The 21,335-nt window shown below is 37.9% G+C and overlaps 1 protein-coding gene across 1 annotated transcript in view; it reads right to left on the bottom strand.

The window, feature by feature from the left end:
- kon (chondroitin sulfate proteoglycan 4-like protein) overlaps window positions 1-21,335 on the bottom strand; it is a 104,345-nt gene that overhangs the window by 30,906 nt on the left and 52,104 nt on the right. The window contains exons 4-6 of the mRNA XM_043423440.1: window positions 18,625-18,856; window positions 4,880-5,096; window positions 2,507-3,107 (exon numbers count right to left, since the gene is read on the bottom strand). Of these exons, the coding sequence (XP_043279375.1) occupies window positions 2,507-3,107; window positions 4,880-5,096; window positions 18,625-18,856 (1,050 nt within the window). The remainder of the gene's footprint in view (window positions 1-2,506; window positions 3,108-4,879; window positions 5,097-18,624; window positions 18,857-21,335) is intronic.

Genomic DNA, 21,335 nt, shown 5'->3' with positions numbered 1-21,335 from the left:
ACGCGAACTGCCAATCTGCCATCGTTTTTACGATTCGTTCTGTATTTTTCTTTTCGCGATATAAAAGTGAAATAAAATTGAGAGCAAAATATCGTGTCAGAGGGAGGTGTGTGATCGGTTTTCCACGTAGCAACGAGTTACGTTCATTTTCAATGAATATTGGTTTTCTGTGTAGTTATAAGCCCTGAATTTGCACGGGATTTTTGTACAAATAATTAATAAGCGTGAAATGTTTTACAGAGTGCCCGGTACGTTTGACGAAATAAAGTGAACGAAAAATCATTTGGCTCGATGGGAAGATTGAAACAGTAGCGCGTCTCTAAATCAGGATCGCGATGATTCGGAATGAAATGAAGAACATTTATATACTTTTACGAATTCCACGAATGTTGAAAACCTCGATAATATGCCTGGATTCGTAAACGACTATTTGTCTCACTCATTCATGCGAGATCTTTCTCTTTCATTCGGCTTATCCGGTTCATTTCTTTGCTCGAGGATTTTTGGACTTCCCTCATTTTTTGCTACTTCTATATCGCAATGGACGTGTATATTCAGCGGAATGCACCCATTTGATTACACAAAATTTTACGAATGAATGGGAAACCACCCCTCTGTCTCTGTGCCAATAGTCCAGCTCACGTTGCTTCTGTTTCGTTATTCCCCCCCTTTTTTTTTCTTTCCTTTCGAAGTACCACCATTTTTGTCCTTTTTCCATCCTCGCTATGTTTTTTAGACATTTTTTCCTCGGCTCTTTCCGTTTTCAACAATATAAGCTTTTGTTCGCCGTTCTCCATTGTACGCTGAAAGCACATAATCGTGCTTTCACCGCGTGTATCATTCATTGTTTTTCGCGTGTCACCTAACGACAGTTTAATTTAATAGAGCGGCTTAAAAACGAAAAAAAAAGTATCGCTGAATCCGAATTCGGAACATGTAAAACGGGCTTGGATGCTCATTTTATTTTTTATTCCCATGCCAATTGTACGGTCTACCAACAATTCAAGCGGAATATAATTTGTTTTTTTTTTTTTTATCTTCTCTTGAAAAAATGGTTACAAAAAAATCGCTATCAATGCTGAATAATTGAACAATTTTCGAATCAATTAGGTAATTAGTGATGAGTCGAGTTCTTCGATGTTAACAATGTCCATATCCAATGAAAATTCATGCCCTCAAGGAATACCATGTCATATTTCTGTAATATTATTTATTTCCTAATATTTTACAGGGACTTTTTCAAAAGTAATAATATAATAATTATAAATTAAGGAACAGTTAAAACGAGGTAAACATCTCTTGACTACGAAAAATATTTTCTTCCAGTTCACTGCAATGCGTTGCATTAAAAATATGAATTATTCTATAGCAGGAAGCAATATGTGCTAGAGTATCAAGGGGTAGACACTCGCTTATAGAGACTTTATCTGCAGATATTTAAATTTGATCGATGAGAAAAACACGTTCGAGTGTTTTATCGATTATTTTAACTGCTGAGTTATGAATTTTAATGAGAGAAAAGTGAAGAAAATGCCAACGAAATGGCCGAACGAAAAAAAGCAATGAAATAGCTGCTACAAAAAATTAATGGGTCCACATATTTTTATCATTTTTTTGTTTATCCGAGGTGCGCGTGATGGAAAAGTGGCTTTCAGAATAATGAGAGAACATTGAAATTCAATGTTCTCACGGACAAGCAAACCTTTGCCATTTGGTTCAACTCCCTATTAAGCTTTCTTACAAAAACGACAACGACCGTAAATCGAAATTAACAAAAATTATGCTGTTTTCCAGAAAGCTAAGATTTTGACTACAAAAAATTCTCCAGTTACCGTCAGGCTCGGCTGGCGAATTAAAATTGTCCTGTCCTCAAAAGACGCATGAGACCGAATCGCAAACCTAGAAATCGTTCGAGCTCGGAGCACTGAGTGTTTCAACACTTCGCTGATACTGTTTTCTATTTTATCATTTATTCTCATTTGCTCCCGCGATAATGGAAAAAAAATGAAAAATAGGAGCATATCGAATACAATTCTGGCACACTGCATGACGTATTGTTCCGTCTCTATAATTTACAGTTATGACGAGTATTTCGCTCGTCCGAACAACAGATTGATTGAGCAATGCTGAAAGCTTATCAGTGTTCCCCACACGTTTTTCAATTCCCATATCCTTTTTATGACTGGACCGACGCTGAATACGGACATGGTAGAATGAAAAATGTAAGTTTCAAAACTAACTGTAAATCTAGTTGAAACGAGTGATGTTAATATGTCTCAATAACAGCGATGTGAATATGAACGTCCATCTAGGACTTGCTTAGCAAAAGTGAAGTTCGAAAGTCCGGTCACTTGTTTTGTATCGATCTTAACAACGGGGGGAGGGAGAGCCTATTGTGAAATTTGACATTCATCATTATTTTCAGGTGATGCACAAGGAATTGGAAAAAGAGAATGAGAAAGTTCGATTGGTTGGATAAGAGTGATGAAAATGTAAAGAGACTCACCGCACTATCGTCGACGTAATCATCCCTGACGCAAGAATCTCGCAGGTCACATTTACAGTTGAAGGAGGCGACGCCGATTTGCTGGCAGATGGAATCTCGACGACATGGCATTTTGTCGATGAAGCACGGGTATCGCCAAACACAACCAGCAACTATGCCCTGACTGACTTTGACGTCCGGTAGACCGAGGGGTTTCCCATCCAGTGTCATATCTCTGAGGCAACCCTTGTAACTTTTGTGTCCCGAATTCAATCCCTTTGCGATGGCGCGTGCTCTCTTGTTCAATTCGGTACCCCCGATGTAAATAGTCTCGGCAAGATCGAGATAACGATTACCACCGGATGGCAGATTCATTCGTTTCTCGAGCTCGTCGATTTTGATCGTAATCATGCTTGGATTGAAATCCACGCTCACACGATGCCACTTTCCATCCGTCACGTTTCTCGTGTGTGTCAGCTCGCTAGGTCCGTTTCCTTTGTTCATCAGAACTCGTATATTGCCATTGTGAAGCTCGATACCCAAGTAATCGGCGTGAGAGGCATGTCCCGTGTTGTACAGCAGCATCCCACTGTCCGATCCCGTTTTCAATTCGAATTCCCATCTGCAATGCGCCAACACAAGACGCGAGAAAACCCAGAGATAGAGAGAGATACGGAGAGAAAGAGAGGAAAAGAGAGTAAGAGATATACTCGGTGAGACTGCATTTCAAAGGGAAGTTTAAAAAGAACGAGAGCTCCGAAGAGAGCGGGAGAGAGCGAGAGAGAGCCTGAGGAAGAGACAGAATCGTGAAAATCCAGTGTGTTTCTCAAGAGACCCTTTTCCATGAAATAAGCGATAGAAAAGTGTTCTAGGAAACGAGTCACACGCGGTTGCATTTGGCCTTAGCAATTTCAGCTGGGGCTCATATTTGAGACATTCTGGGTCATATCGACCGTCTCTCCGTTCCAACCCCACCGCAATGTGGTTCAGTATTTTGTTTCGCAGCTCTCGTGACCTTGAATCTCTCTAACGTGTTGAACTATGTATTACATCCACCACACACGGTAGTGTTAATAAAATTGAAACAACGATTTTCTTCAATGTTTTTTGTGAATTATAACATTTCTGCAAATATCGAAAACAACGTCAAATTTTCCTACTGCTTTTAAAACCTTTCCGATATCATGATTTAGGTTACTCGAACATGCACGAATTTAACGTTTATTCCGAGCCTTTCGTTCGTCATCACGTATAATATTGCATGATGAGTTGTTATACTTATTTTGATTTTTTTTTTGAATGTTAACACGATATTTTCACTCAAAAGGAATGATTTTTTGCTTTAACGTTTTTGCCTTGGCGAGTTTTACGATTTTTAACACATTACGGGTTCATAGTGTGTTCATGTCCATTGTTATTCGACTCGCAAATTTGAAATAATTTCACAACATAATTGCATATTTTAGGGTTCTTTATTTAAAGGTACTAAGGTACTTTAAAAGAAGAACCGATTACACGTTAACGAGTGCATCGGCGGTCGCTCATTTAACATGCTGCTCGTAACGTCAGAGATCTCTGATGAATGCAAATGGACGGAGGCGACTCAGAGTAATCATTGTTCTGATAGCATATAAGGAAGTGAAGGTACATTTTTGTGTACCTGAGCTTCATTTCCCCAACTAGAGCTTTATCGTTTTCGGAGTTATTTTAGATATCTAAGAGTGTTAAAGCTGAGTGGATTTTGTAATTTTCAGCATTCATGTAGCCCGATCAATGGGTCACGTCTGCTTTGTTTAAAATACCATCACAAACCGTGAGATTAAAGAGATTTCGACGTTTTACAAAGCTGTGTTAATTATACTTCAAAGACAAAGGACGTTACTGTGGGAGTGACAGCAACATCTGCATAGAGGACATTTTTCATCTGTTTTAATTGCGAAATGTCAATCAGCTTTCTGGTCGTTTGAAGGGGCCCTTTATTCGTGAGGTACCAGCACGACGCGTATGTCATCCGGATCGGTTGTAAATTGTTACCGTAGCTATTATGGAAATTTAATTTCTTCAAGTATATTTGAGAGTTATGCTTTTATGAATTCGAAGAAAAAGTATAATCGAAGTGTCATTTTTTCCAATAGTTCGCAAAGGGACTTTGAGAAAATTGAAAATTCAAATCCTTCGCTTTTCCGTCCTCGAGAAATACGGAGATAAAAAAATTTTACTGCTTCCCAAATTACAATTTTTGTTCGCTTCTTTTTCGATATTGAACCTGCATACGATGGAACGGGAAGACTGGCAAATGGTCTTTTACTTGCTCCAGCTATCGCAAAACTAGAATATTCATATTCTTCGGAACACTTAACTTACTTATGTCTATATTTATAATGTAGTATTTACCTTGAACCGTGCCTGGGTATCGGACGCGGTATTGAAGTGAATGCGCCGTCCTCAACGAAACTCACTTCGACGTCTCTCGAGGCATCAAATTCAGCGGAACATCCCCATGTAACAGCAACTGCTTCGGACTTGCTTTTCCTTGACTTTGCATATTCCACGACCCTTGCTCCGTTGTACGTTATATCCGCCATGCATCCTCTCAAATATTCTGTGTGACCTGTCAATATAGAAGATCCAAACAAGAATATTAGATGAAAAGTTGCCAAAGGACACGAATGAATGTTTGACTACAAATCCATTAGCTCTTCCATAGTTAGGAGTGAAGTGACTTTTGGATCGATACACCTTTTGTCGGAATCATGGCATTAATTATTCTTTGTCGGAGAGCGACATATGGACGCTTTCGAGATGATTTTGGGCCCTCATGAGCTTGTACTCGAGATTAAACTTGAAAGATTATGAAGCAATTATTCAGTATAGAAAAGAGCACATTGGTATTAGCTGAAATCTCTTCGGAGTGCTATTTGCTCAATTTTTCAATGATTTGCGATCACGCATGTTCTACGGTAAATGGTTAGAAAGGACTTGAGTGAAAAAAATTCACGAGAATTCGCCCGTCCCGAAGTTTTTCCGGCCAAAGCATTTGGGTATTTCTTTTCGGAATGGTTAATTGGGAAAAAGAGAGGGGAAAACGGTAGAGAAAGGCAAAGACAAATTTTCGGTGAACTGTGGAGTTGAGTACCCAGAAACCAATTCAGGTCGTTCTTCCTATTGTACGTACGCGATATAACGATGATGGGGGGAAAAAGGAGGCAAATAGAATGGCAGAATGTCCCTTATCTCTTCCATTCGTCTACGGTGGTTCGGTGACGTCGTGAACGTAACAGTCTCGGGCTACGAGCAAACCGTCCGAGGAGACGGATCCTCTTTAAATTTGCGCGCGAGTCATTGGACATTTTCGAGAATGAAAAATAATCTACGCTTTCGTTCTCTCGTCTCGGAGGGAGAAACGAGGGTGGAGCATCAGGCAAGAAAAAGGAAGAGACAAAACGGACAGAGAGTAAGAAGAAAAGAGGCGAAAAGAGATACTGTGGTGTGAGGTTGAAAGCGAGTACGCCTTTCTCTACCAACCACCATCCCCGAGCACACTAAGCCCGTTGAATAATTCACTCCCGCGAGTATAGTAATCGTATATTTCCCTGGTGTCTGATTGAAGAGGAATGAAAAGTGCAATTTCGCTCCACGGAGAAAAGATTGGCTCGTATTCCCCTTCCCCTTGGAGGTTTTCATCCAGGTGACGGGATAGGTCAGTGAAAGACAATTGTTCCTTCCGTTTTTCTACTACATTTGTCGTTTCATTCTTATGCGACATAATTCCTTTGCTCCACCGCGTTTTTTGAAGCCACGACACATCCGGAACATCTCAACCCAGTTACGCTCCGAGTCCGTCGGAGAGAAAATTTATTCTTTCGTCCTGCCTCGTACCCGCCTGCCGGCATTCAATTCGAATTGAAAATCTAATGAATTCATTCGTCCTGAGGTGAATCTCCGTAGAAATCATATGCTTCTCGTCAAGAGAGCGAGCACAACGTTGCACGAAATATCGTTCAACAATTTTTTCGAGCATTCCAAGCCAGAGCTGCTTTGAAGAATGAAATATTCAAGCAATTGGTCCGCGTTAGCTGCGAGCTCTATCGCCCGAGTAAAAATCACCTGAATTCACACATCTTTGATGTCACCATCCTCGGTTTTTTCCTCTTTTAAATTAGCCGCGGCCAAGGCATTGTCGCGCTCGCTTGGCAGCCAGGCATTTTCGCCGTAGTGTCGCGACCCCCTGCTTTGTACTCGCAACGTTTTTTTCTTCGCTCTGCGGACGAGATGCTTCCTGCGCAGGACATACGCAAATGAATATCTACCGAAAAGAATGACATTTGCATGAGCACACACTTCGAGCACGCTCCCCGTGATTAGGTATACAATTTTTTTCATCTCACTCCCGCATGCACTTCGCTAGCCCTCTAATTATATATTGCACATTCTAGTCTATTTACTATTCTGCTGATTCAATGAAAATATACAACGATCCAATGCAACGCTCACGTTTTACGGCGATATTCCACGATCGTAACGTTTATAACCGTATAACTTTTACGGCCGTAACCCAATTACATTCCTATCAAATAATGACTCGACCACGAAACACGCCTTCGGGAACCATTTTGCATTGTCGTTAAAGGCGTTTGATCTCCCGACTGAATCATCATTGATCAAATTTAATATCATTCTAATTTTTCGTTGCACAGTTCATTACGGCACACGGCCTCGTTCGATTGCAAGCTTGGCGTTTATAACGAATCCAAAAATACAAGCGTCGGCCACCCTCTGCTTAACAAATCTCCATGTGAAATTAGTCGAGAAGTATATACATATATTTCGGACCCATATATGTATACATTGCTGTATAAATGTAGAAATTATATATACGCGGATACAACTTCAAACTGGGACTATCATGTTTTAACCAAAACGCCCACTACATTTTTGCCTCGGGTTTCTCGGTCGTGCTTTCTCTTTAATATTTATCTATGTAAATTGAAAGAACGCGAGGGCTACTCGGCTGTATTCGGGGAAGAAGCGCGGCAACGCATCTCGCGTACAGTCCTCGCTCACGGTTCTCCAAGTTGATAGGAGCGGAAAAAAGTAGAGAATTAAAATGAGAAAAGGATGAAAACAAAAAAAATTAAAATAAAAAAAATCGAAACGCCGCGTCCGCTATGTAGCTGCGATCAGAATCGCGAGAGTCAGCGGAGACTGAAAAAAATGCAATGAAAAAGAACGAATAGAAAATGAGGGAAAAAAACAGCTTTTTGTAGGGTATCTTCACGACCCGGTGCTATACGTACAATGTCACGTTGCTCTGTTATTAATGCGGAACGCGTTGAAATTCACCTCTGCTAGTGCCGCTGAATTTCAAAGCATCTTTCCAAATCGCTGCTTCTTCATTTTTTCAATGGTTTATCACAATGCAATGCGTCCTTTTCACCCATGCGATTTCGAAAAAATCCTTCCTTTCTATATGCACGTGATGGAAAAAAATTCTCTCACGAGTCCATGCAGCCAAAACTAACTCAATTCAATTCGTTTTTATTTATCGACGTTTCAACAACTCAAATTTCGAGGATTCGATTATTCTGAGCCTCAACGGACCAGTATGGAAAAAGAGAATTCGGGCGAAATCGGCTAGACGCTTTTCCTGGTTTTGGAACTGCGAGCATACTCACCGATTACAAAAAATAAACAAATATTTTTCCCTTCAGCTTCTCGGAAAAGCGAAAACTTATTACCACCGTTTTCCATTTGCCAATTGGACTCTTGTTTTGTATACAAAGTTTCTTTTTTATTTTGTTTTTATGTTACGAGAAAATTAATATAATAGAAATAATTAACAAACAAGGTTTTGGGAAAAAGCCTTTGTGACATAAAAAACCCAATTTATTGAACTAGTCAAATTGAACAAAAGATTAACAAATTGAACGAATTATGGTGTGACTATTTGTAGTATGTAAATTGTGATGGTGATGAAGATTAGGAGGATATTATTCTCGACTCCGTGGATGGGTAGGAGGAGAAACTTATTCTCGACTCCGTGTATGAGTATGAGGAGGAAATTATTTTCGACTCGTATGGACTTTAGTAAAAGTCGCTTTTATCGAGGGTCAGACCTCGGGCTTTGGATCGGCTGGCCAGACCGATCGCTGCCGTATTTGATTGTAATTAGTTGTGAAATGGTGTATTGAAATATTTCTTTTGCGCTGCAGTTTTTCTTTTCAATACTCGGGGGCCGAGCCGCTACCGCGTCTCTTGATATAAATTAGTATTGAACTTCAGTATTGCACGTTAAATGTTACGTGAATACTGCTCGAAGTCTCGCGGGAAACTGTTTCTTCAATTATTTTTTTCTCGTTACTAAAACAAGACTATCATTCATTTATTTTATATATACATATAGCGATTTCTTTGGAGCGTTTTTTATTTTTTCACCGCTTCCTACGGAACACTCTTTCAGGGCAATTTTTTCGACGTTTTCTCGAAATCTTGAAAAGAAAACGGTCGATATTCAAATATCGAGTATCTAAGGATTCTATACGGAAGACCTCAAACCCTGCGACGAGATTCTATGAATTGATATTCGTTAAGGAATTCTCGAGTAGTTTTCTAACGTGCAAACAAACTGACAGAACAGCTGGCACTCACAGATGTCAGTTTTGAAGAAACGTCACATTTGACGAAAACGCCGAATTGGACGATTTGAATTTTTTTTTCTTCATTTCCTCAATATTTTCATATAGCTTAGTACACCCCTCTCGAAGAGCGTTTCTCTTAAATATTTAAAATTTTTCTTTATCACTTGTTCAAATAATATCGAATTTCGAAAGGGATCGCTTTGTTTATGTTTTGTTTTTACTCACAGCTTTCTAATCTTTGTTATTGTTACGTAAGAAGCGTTGTAAAAGAAACGCTTTTAAACATATGATAGTAAAAAAAAGAAGCTCTTGGTTTAGTAACGAGAAAAAATATCAGAGTGAGTTCGCTTTGAGATATCATTCATTGCACACGCAACGTTCTCAAGTTAAGAAAAGTTGAAGTTTTTATTAATATTCGTTTTTAATATAATCTACACACATTAATTAAACTATTATTATAAATAAAACAACAATTTCAACAGAAATTGTATACAAACACAGCAGCGATCGGCTTGACCAGCCGATCCGAAGCCCGAGGTCTGACCCTCGATAAAAGCGACTTCAAAAGTTCATAAGAGTCGAGAATCATTTCCTCATCATAACCACTAAGGAGTCAATACTAATCTCCTCTTAATCTACATCGAATATCTCACACATTATTATTCACACCTATAATTTTCAATTTGTTTATTTCTTGTTACATTTATACTGGTTTAAATTATAAATTGGGGTTTTTTTATTCATTTTAAGGTGGATGGATGACGGCTACGTGATTTTTGCATGCAGCAACTATATTTTTCGAAAATTTCAAAAGACGAAACTTGCTTGGAAACAATAATTTTATTATTTTATAAATATAATTAGTAAAGAACCAACATTTTTATACAATTTTATTATTAAAAGGACGTTTGAAGAGTTCATTTTGACTAGCGTGGTGCAGCAGCTGCCGCTGCTGTTGATGTCACGCTGTCAGTTTTGTTTACAAATTTTATAGGTTATGAAGTGAGTTTACTGTCCAAAGTGGTATTGCAGTCGAGGAAAATGAAAAAATGAACGATCAAAAAGTTTACCGGGATAAAAATCGTCGTTTTGTAAAAATTTACAAAACAACCTGGCGAAGCTAACGAATGACAAAATATGATCAAAGGTCGAACTGACGTCACATGCGAACGTATAATCCGAATGATTTCTCATCAGATATTTTTTCATATTTCAGCCGATTTTCAACGGTATAAGGGTTCGAAAACTAAAATACTCATGTATTTTTGAATATCCACGAAATACAACGATCGATTTTTTTTTGCGAAATCTTGGATATAACTGACGAAAAAATTCAATAACTTTTCATGTGTGTACGGTTTTCATATGCCGGAGTAATTAGACAGAAGTCGATATTCAATAATTAATTTGCTGCTAAACTATACGGTAACTAGCGTCGAAATTTTGCAAATCTATCCAGTACGTATTCATTTTTGTATAAATATCATCGCGTAATTTTTTTTTGAACAGCGAATATTCACTCATCTACCTTAAAGGCTTTTTCCCAAGACCACGTTATTATTATTTCATTTAATTTAATTTGCAAAAACTGACTTCATGAAGCAAATAGTTTTGAATGGCTTCTATAGAGAAAAATAAAAAAAATAAGACAGTATTTTTCATTAAAATTTTTATGTTTGAAATATTATTGCTTTCAAAAACAGCGTAGCTTTCGATTTTTTAGAAATTTTTCTATGTTAAACTTATAACAACTTTTAAAATTCTTATAACAACTTTTAAGATCGGTCCAGTCATGGGCCCTTCACGAGAACATTTTTTCTTAATTTTCGAAAATTTGAAGAATTTTTTTTTTTTTTTTTTATAAATCATTACTGTATACTCTTTCTTTACTTATTTTCAATCAGTTTCAATACTTTTTAGTCATTACCAGATTTTTAAAATCAATAAGCAAACGTTAAGTTTTGTGTACTTTTATTCATAATTGGACCACAAATTCTTCAATATGGATCTTAGATTTTGGTTTCATAGAGGTTTCAATCTATTGAAATTTGACAACCTAATTCGATTTAGATGATAATGATTCTGAGGATATCGTCGTTTTTGATAGACATGATTGGGTTCCGAATGAAAATACACAAAACTACCTGACTTAACGTTTACTTATTGATTTTAAACAGCTATTAACAAGTAAAAAGTATTGAAAATAAGTAAAAAGGATATACGGTGACAAAAATTGGTACGCATAATGATTTATAGAGAATAACATTTTTTCTGGATTTTCAAAAATCGAGAAAAAAAGTTACTATGAAGGATCCACGATTGCACCGGTATTCAAAGTTGTCAAAAGAATAGTAGTTGGAAAATAAAAATTTTCAAAAAAATCGAAAGATGCTTTTAAAACCACCATTTAAAATTTCAAACTCAAAAATCTTAATCAAAAACATTCTCACTTTTTTTCGTATTTTTTCCATAAAAGCCATTCAAGAACAAAGTTTTAGAAAAAAACTGCAATTTGGATAATTATTAAAAAAGTTATATACAAAAACCCAAAAAAGAGCGCTTTGAAAATTTGATATTCTTTGAACACGTAATCAAAAAAAATTTCAAAATTTAACAGACCCGCTTGCTTGAGGGGTACTAAAATACATAAAAAAATGAAGAAATTAAAAAAAAAATTTTAAGAAGTCTGAGATGTGGAGTTGAACGACCCAAGTATATTTTTAGAATTCATTTATCTACAATGACCACCTTTTATAATTGTCGATTCACGTGTGCATGACCGAATGTTCGAATCGTTCAAGAAATCAATGGGATTCTGTGGAAAAAAAAAACGAAGGAGCAAAAGAACGAACGGAGTTCATGTGTTTCCGCATTTATTTTTTCCAGTTGTAACCAAATTTTTGCTTCCAGGTAGAATATTTTTGGGAGAATACGCCTACAGCTGTACATGAAAAAAAACGATCTGGAACTTCAGTTTGAGAAGATCCATGGAACGGACAAAACTTCTTGGAATTCTGACAATAAAAATCAGTTCTAATATACGAGCGTCTGTCCAAAGAATTTCCCCGGTTACTTGGGTAAAGTAAAACTCGAAAATGGAGGAGTCGCAATAATTCTCGACAGCCATAAATAGAGTGAATTTTTACTCCAGGACGACATCGAGAAGTTTGCGTTGACGCCATCTAATGGAAAGGAGAATTTTTATTCCTCTCCTACGGTCACAGTGTTAAGGACCAGGGGGAAGGCTTGAGAATTCTGAAAAAAAAATTCTTACCCCGAGAGTAGGGTTGAAGAAAAATAGAAGAAGAAAAAGGAAAACAACAAAAAAGAGAAGAACGTTTTAAACAAATTGGGAACTTGGAGGCCGGCGTGGATAGGTTGCCGGAATCGGTTGAATCGAGCGTACAGTATATTTTGCTCGGGGCTGAACGCCGAAGAGTTATCGAAGCTTTTTAGCCTCTCGTTCATGCTTACCCGAATAAAATTCGGTTGTACTGCCGAGCTTCGTACAAATGAATCGTCATGAATATGTAAATTGTATTTCGTCGGTTTAGCCTCGAGGAATATTACTTCTCGGGGGTGAGGAGGGCAAAAGGTAGGTGGAAAGAGCCAGAGGGGTAGGAGACCGAAGAGTGCCGGTTGATGGGGCGGTGAGCTCGCCGTCACAAAACGGGTGAAACCGCGAGGTCTCTGTCGAAAAGTCGCTGTTTTCAGGCCTCGCTCGTATTCAATTCCGTCGCAGGCGAGTGGAGCGAATTAGATGACGATTTCAGCAAGCCTTACCTCTCTCTTGCTTTTTCTTACATCCCGAGTCGAATCTTTTTCCTTTCATTTTTTCTCAACTTTTATTTTTTTCTCTTTCCATATTCGTTTTTCATTTTATTTTTCCTTCGTTCCTCTCCTCCTCTTTCATTCATTCTTTCTTTCTTTGGGATTATATTTTTGTTCTTCCTCGCGTTCAGCCCAGTTTTTCCGAGCAGACGAAGATATTGCTGGGCGCGGGTTTGGGCGGCCACCGCCAAGAACGGGAATACCGTGCGGATGCGGATAGCTTGGGGCAAGTGCGTTCGTCGACCTGTGTAATTCGCTAAACCCGAAAGGAAATGACGTAAAGTGACACGAGGATAATTGAAAAAACAAAAATTTTAAATTTCCTCTCTGCTACTCTCCGAAAAATGCAAAACGATCCTTTCTCTAATTACGTAAGAACGCGCAACGACGTTTTTTAGAGACTGACCGGACAAAAAGGGAGAAATCTCTTTCATTAAATATGACTCGGTTGACGAGAATGCTTCCTTCCATTTTCATATTTTTCGTTATTCAACAATGCAATTATCCATTACTTTGAAAATAGAAAAGATTTTTATTAAATATTTCCATTTCAAACGAACGAGCCACGAAAACTTTTTCATTACGATGTTTATAAAAAAAAAAAGGTTTTTTTTGCACTTTTTTAATCATAGTAACGGAAATGAATTCTAGTAGATAGGAGGCGATTCCTGTTGTTTTAATGATCCCATGGCCGGAATTTTGCAGCTAAGAAAAAAAGATAGTTGTTGAAACCAAGCGATATTAATCGTGGGCGAGCGATCAAAGATTCATTGTTCATTGAAGAAAGTAAAAAAGGGTCGATGGGTACGTCGAAAGGCCATTTACAAGAACGTTCGTGAGATTCGACACTCCACTTTTTCACGGTCTTGTCGCTCGTCGATATTCAACGTTATTTTTTCGATTCTTGAACGTTATTGCGACAAAAAGTCGCATCATAAATGAAAAGAAGAACGAGACGGGGATGAGGGAGGGAGGGGGCGGCCGCGGAATGAAAAATTGTTAGGCCGTAGGGCATACGGTCGGTCCGATACATTGAATGCTTTTAAACGAAGCGATAAATATGCAACGTACGTATTGAATCGTTACGCAGTGTTGAGCATGCCAAAGTTCGTATATATACATTCGCACAACAGGAAGATAGAAATTATTGATGTACATTTGTCGAAGGCAGACTCAACATATGGAATTGTGGTTTGCTTTGAAAATTGAGACGTGTATATTAAAGTGTGATTGGTCAAATATGCGACCACGACCGCGTTCATAATTCGCAAATGTGCATTCCAATATTATTGGTATACGTAGTGAATGAACCGGAAGGCAAAGTTTCATGTGTGCGAATAATTAGCTGATCGAAAATGTATACGAGGTTTCATTGAGGACGTAACAATTGTTATGGGATTTCCATTGCGATTCGCAGATATTTTCAGGAGGCTCGGAAATAAGTTTCATCGGAAATGAATGGGTTTCCTTTTGAGCGTTATTCTCCATTGCGATTTAGTGCCAATTTAGTGATTTACGGAGCAATTCGTTACAATTTACAGGAGGAAAGTTCTTTGTAATAGTTACGGCGAAAGGGGCGGAAAGTTGACGCTCCAAAAAAGCTGCCAATCGATAATACAATGCAGTTTGAAAGTTTGTTTTCAGTTTTACGTTTCATTGATAAGCTCGTGAAACAACGATTCCGATTACCCGATGATTCGCATTGCCCCTCCTTCTGGAGCGACAGTGCACCACGTTGGTTTTGCTACGGTTCACCAGAACAAATACACAGCATTGGGTTTTCTCTATTCAGACACTTGAGATACGTACACGAGTCCACACTTCAATGGAACGAGGATAGTCAAGTGGGTTAATGGAAAAAAAAAGGAGATAAAAAACACAACATTCGTTCCAAAGAAATGAGAGAATGAAGGAGTTGAATTGAGAAAAAGACCCTCCAACGTTGTGTTTTACCCAGATGCAATCGTAAATGTGGGTAGGGGATATATATAATCGATAATACACAGCGAAACAATGTAACACTTGATACATACAGTTGTCGGTACATAAACCAACCAATTCTCACTGCAATTTTCGATGTCGAATATATATATATACAATATACATACATATAAATACATCATATGAATGTATACGGGTATACCCGGGAGAGAGTTGAGCGAAACGGTTTTTATTTTTACGACTTCTTTTTTCCTCCTTTTTTACTCTTTTCCTCAGACTCCATCTCCTAAGATTTTTCTCTCTCTCTCTTTTTCTATTTTATGCTTGGATCTTTCTGCCGGCGACAGGAGATTCGGTCAACACTGAAGTCGAAGTTCTTCGAATTTTACTCGTTTCTTTTCATATCTCTCCGTACCCCATCGCGTTTCATCATTATATATTTATGTGCACGCGCACATGACTGTATTTACTTGTATCGAACAAAGGCATGTTTATAGGGGAGACCGGGGCAAAACGGGATACCTAAGGAAATATTAAACTTTTAAGAAGTTTGGGAAGCTCTGTCTATTTTTTATTCCCAACAACTAAGAAATTTACTGGAATTCTTTTCAATTTTCAGAAAAAAAAAAAAAAAAAAAAAAAATCCGAGGCAAAACGGGGTACCCCTCAAAAACTCATGAATTTTTTTTTACTATGATTTTAATTCAATGCACCTTGGGTGTATTTTACACCCGTAACCGAGTGCCTTCGACTTACCGCTGTACGCGTTGAAAGCGATCTCAGCGCTTACAGCGCTCAAACGTACGTCGAACGCACCCTTCGTAATTCAATTCAAAATTAATGATATGAATAATAACGAAGATTGCCAATGTTTATTTTGTAAAAATTTGTATTCTTTATCGACTGAATCGTGGATTCAGTGCCAAAATTGTGCAGAGTGGGCACATGATTCGTGTGCAGGTGTAACCACACACGATGGTCCGCAAACATATATCTGCGATTACTGTCGTAAAAAGTAATCTGCGAGGCAGTAATCGCAGATTTACAAATACTTTTTGTATATCTGTGCAAAAACGTTTTCACTTTAAAAGTGATGTAAAAAAAAGAGAATTTGAAAAAACTAATTTTTTGAAAAAAAAATGAAAATCCAAAAAAAAAAACAAGATATTTTGGAAAAAATATGTTTCATGTTCTTTTCGAACTAGGATAAAAATTAAAAAATAAAAGACAAAAAAATGGGTCGGGGTTAAAAGTTAGAACTACAAAATAGCGAACAAGGCATTCTGTATATCTATATATGCATATATATAGATATACAATATAAATTTTTTTAGGTGGGGGCCATATATTATATATATTCAGAATGCCTCGTTCGCTATTTTGTCGTTCTAACTTTTGGCCCCCACCCAAAAAAATTTCTCTCATTTTTCGGGTATCCCGTTTTGCCCCGGTCTCCCCTAGAGATATATTTATTCGCAGAAGTCTGCAAATATAGATTGTAGACCACTGGGTTTGAGTATGTCTTCGCGAGTGGATTATGGGGATGAAAGGGTGAATTTAAGGCATCTTTAAAATTAGAAGGTAAACAATGTAACTTCCGTTTTCAAATCGTCTTATATATCCGATTAAGAATAGTTCTCGTCCATTAGAAAACTAAAAGATAACAAAAGATACTATTTTACAGCTATTGAAGAAAGAGAAGCATGTTGGTTTGCTCGTATTCTGCCAGGTGGCTCCTAATGGAGTTCGTCTCGTTCAAGAGACGGCGTAGCTTAGTGCATAAAACGCCTAAGAAATCCTCTTTCATGTTCACGCTATCTTATTACAGCAGCTCAAAACTCAGCAGCGTTGCTCCGTTCATAAGGTTTTAAGGTTTTTTGTTAATAAATCCTCTTGCATCAATTTAATGTTTTTTCATAAATATTAATAGCAGTCAGGACATAGAAACAAACATTGTAGTTATCATTTTATGATATGTACGAGAATTTTTTTTTTTTTTAAGGTAGTTCTGTATGTACATGTACGAGCTAAAAGTTTGGGCCGCGGCATACAAAAAATCCATTGCTTATACGGTGTCGCCGGCTACACGGTTTTGTCAAAGCTTGTACATTTTGTCTGTCGTAAACAATCACGCCTCATGCACGAATAGGTCCTCTACATATATAGAAAGTGGCGCTGTAATCGTGGCAACAACGCCGTTCTCCAGTATTATCATAGCATCGAGCGTCAAAGTGTCAGTATTTCTCAAAATTATTCGTCACGAAGAAGTTAAAAAGTCTTTAAATTTAATCGAAAAAGGTGGTCGAACATTTGAGAAAAAAGTTTTCATATTGTTTTGTACTGCGCTCGTCAGTTCACCGCACCGTACACTGTTGCCACGTCGCCACAGCTGGTCATGCGCCCGTTTGAAAACAGCGATTTTTTTTTAGAAATTAAGTAGCTTTGAAAGGCTCTGTTTAAAAAGGAACGTTGTAATATATAAATATTAGTGTATACAGTAATAGGATAAACCTAGACGAAAAATTGGAGCCGTATTAAAGCCGTCTACTTGAAAAATCATTGCTGCGGCAGCGTTTCAAAAATACGAAGAATTTTGTAAAAATAGTAATTTAAGAAAAAGGTGCTTATTCAACCGAATTTTTCTTTGGAGTGAAAAACTGTTTTTTTCTTAAAAGTGGAAGATTAAAGGAGAAAAATGCCGCTTCATAAGAATCTTTAAGGTAACTCCTGTACTGCATGCTAGTCAAATGAGTGCTAAATTTTCAAAACGCTTTTAAACCAAGTTCAACGTACCGATTAACATTATTGTTAGTAGATATGTATTCAAGCATATCTTATTAACGTGAAAAAATATTTAAAATGATAGTTTTGTAAAATTATCAACTGATAGATGCAAATTTCCATGATGACACATTTTCACAGCTACTTTCCAAAGAATCATCTGTATTTTTTAACCGATTTTATTGCACCTAGTCTCATTTTATTCCTCAACTGATCCTCTACGAATTCATCACGTAGATTTTCCTTTAAACTCATTCCTTCAAAAATTATGAATGAAAAAGTTTTTTCACTTAATGAACAATTAGCTGCAACAGTGAAACGATCAAGTTAAAAAAACAACTACACGGTGGATTCATAGAGGGCCGGTTGACGAACAAAATGAGACTTGTTGCAATAAAATCGATGAAAAAACGCAATTCTTTGAAAAATACCAGTGAAAATATGTCAGCGTGGAAATTTGTATTTATCAGTTGATGCTTTTGCAAAACTAGCGTTTTTAATATTTTTACATCTTAATGAGATATGTTGTAATACAAATTCACTAACAATATATTTAATCGGTACGTTAAACTTGGTCTAAAAGTGTTTTAAAAATTTAGCACTCATTTGACTAGCATGCAGTACAGGAGTTATCTTAAACCCCATAGAGTTCGCATGAAAAAAATATGAAAATCATTTAAAAAATGACTTTTTAAGAATTTCAAAAAAATTTATAGCCGTTAAAATTCCATGAATTTACTTCAAAATTGGGGGATCGTCTTTTTCAACAACCTACTTTTTGGGAAAAAATCGACAGCCAAATCGGTGACTCAAGCGTGCAGGCTGCAGTCGAAAAGTAATGGATCTGCCCATATATATATACATATATAGTTATATGTGCACATTTACATATGGCTCGAGGCTCGTGTGGGGGTCGCGATGAGTAAAACGCAAAAAGAACGACCTTACCTAGAAATAGCTCGTTGAAGTATCCGAGGCCACCAATGTAGACGCCGTAATGTATGTTCAACTCGAAAAATCTTCCTGGCAGAATTGACCTCGTAGTGTGTATAACGTCAATCTGAAGCGTTATATTCGCTTCTCGTCTCGTAATATTCACTTCGTGCCACGTTAGGTCGTTGAGGGTTAATCCACTGGGGCTCGCAAGTTCGCTCTCACCGGCTCCAAGATTGATGTGCACCTTTGTGACACACAAGACGAGCAAAACGTCAGATTCACTGCTAACACGTCTTAACGGAGAGATAGGATGGTGGAAATGGAACACACATATAAATATGACTCTTCGCATATGTTGTTGAGGTGTATGTGCACATGGCCGTAATCACAGATTTAAAAGGAGTGTTTTAGTGCGACGAATAACGTTATTGCCATGTGCAGTTTCGAAGTTGGTCTCTGATGTTGTTTGAGCTGTAAACCAAAATGGTGTGGCCTAAAATCAAAGGAAATATCACAATTCAAACATCCCGATGAAAGGTATTAAGATTTTTTTTTCATATCTTCATGAAATTAGCCTCGTTGTACTCATTGGGATAGACATGAAAGTACTGAGCAATGAATTAACATTCGACTGCGTCCAACTTCCATGCGCAAGTGCGTCCTCAAACTGTTATTTCTTTCAACGAACTCTTGACACAGCATACTGTGAAATTCTCGTCACTCGGTAATCCGGCAATGCCTACTTCCAGGAATAGAAACAGAAAAAGAAAGAGACATAGAGCTCACTAGGTACTCGTGACTCTCTCGCGTCTTTCACTCGACGACATCAGGATTTCAATCAGCCAATCATTCTATTTCACGAATACGAAACTATATTCCTCGTAACAGAGATGGAACAATCACGAACTCGTTCCCGTCAGCCCTTTCTCAGCCTCAAACGTCATCCAACCGTCTAATTTGCTTGAGATTCTGAAACTTACAGCGAAGAGCTTTTTGACAATGGAATAAGCATTCGAAGGGAGTTGATCTTCCTTCTGAGTACTTTCTCTTCCTTCTCATCCCCCTCCCCCACTACCCTCCCCCTCCCCCCTTCCGACGGTCTTCCTATCTTTATCTTTTTCCCTTACTCATTGCCTGTCGTGATTGCTCTTGGTTTTAGGGGAAAAGGGGTGAGAAATATCTCGTTGAGGGTTAATTCGTGCGCTTCATTCCCAGGAATTTAACTTCCTTGTCTTCGTTACCACATACCTCTGCCGTATTGCCATCTTCCTTAGTACGTAGTCTCGCAACCACCGCTACCCATTATTCTCGCTATGTGTCCATTACGTGTACATAGAAATGGCACATAGCCGCGTACATGTATGGCTATATGTGACAAGCAGAGTACATAGTTGTACGTATCCGGTGAATCGATCACCAGCATAGCTTTGAGGTGCAAACTTCGAACTCAGAGTTTCAACCAGTATAAATTCGCTTTATACGATTCCCTCCGATATATAAGGTCTCCGGGAGTGTTTTCTTCACCTTCGTACTTTATTGCTTGAACCTCTCTACCGGTGGGTTATATTTTTCAGGGATTTTCCTTCATCCGACTTTGCCTGCATGACTGTGCGTTTCTGTCTATGTGTAGCGAGGGAGTAAAGATGAAGCTGTGGCTGAGCAGAGACTAAGAACGTGATAAACTACAAGCGTAAAAAAATAAAAAGTCTCTAACACAAAGTGTCAAGAGTCGCGGGAGATGGAATCAAATCTGGAAATATGTTTGTACGCGGGCTTCGATATTATTGCAGACTTCTTACCTTCTTTTTGGACTGACTCGGAAGACTAAATTGCATAAATTGAACGTAAAATTTACAAGTAGCTTATTATTTTTGGATTTGCCTTGATTTCGGAACGCTAAATATGATTATAGATAGAGAGAAATTATGAAGCTGCGAATTCAAAGGAGCCTTTTAGTACTCGTTGCTTCTTATACGGGTCGTCCGCCGTGGCTCAACGTTTCCAAAAATAATCGTGATTACATCAGGACAAGTTACACTAACAAGCTACAATTGGTCAATTATCCCACGTAGTAGTAAGACCCAATGACGATAATTATCAATTAGATGGCGATACACCGTGTTGACAATAATCCCCTTAATTATCCGTAGCTTAGTTTTGATTATAGATACGGCCTTCGCTAGCTTCAAACAAACATTTCGGATAAATATCGTGCAGGTGTACAGAAGCGATGCAGTCCTTATAAGTCTATTGATCTCTGCGATGTTCGTCACTGCAGCAATCTTCTTCCATCCTCGCTCGTCATTTCATCGGAGGAAATATATTAAAAAACATTTCATTCACACAAGTTGTTATTATTCCTGGAAAAAGAATATTGTGAGCGAGAGAATAACTTGTTTGGGATAACAGTCAACGGGTTTCACGTATAGAGAGAGCTTAGGCGAAATAATTGGACATTCGTTTCCGAAAAAGTCAATAACATGGGATACGAGATTTTTGATAGAAAAGGACGAAGCAATCCAGCATAAATGAAGTCTGAAGCTAGAATCGCTGACGAAATACTCGACTGAAATATTTATCGGGTCTCACGGACGTTCGGAGTTTGCTACAGTGGACTATTTGCATTTTATTGAAACTCGAGTGGATCGAACGAGAGAATAGTACACTATTATTAGTCGAAGCAAAGTAAAGAGCGGTACGAGCGCAGAGTTGTGAGTGAAAAA

This window comes from Venturia canescens, chromosome 7, assembly GCF_019457755.1.
Source record: "Venturia canescens isolate UGA chromosome 7, ASM1945775v1, whole genome shotgun sequence".
NCBI lineage: Eukaryota > Metazoa > Arthropoda > Insecta > Hymenoptera > Ichneumonidae > Venturia > Venturia canescens.
Note: the sequence above shows the minus strand (reverse complement) of the source record. Positions and strands in the feature narration are given on the sequence as shown.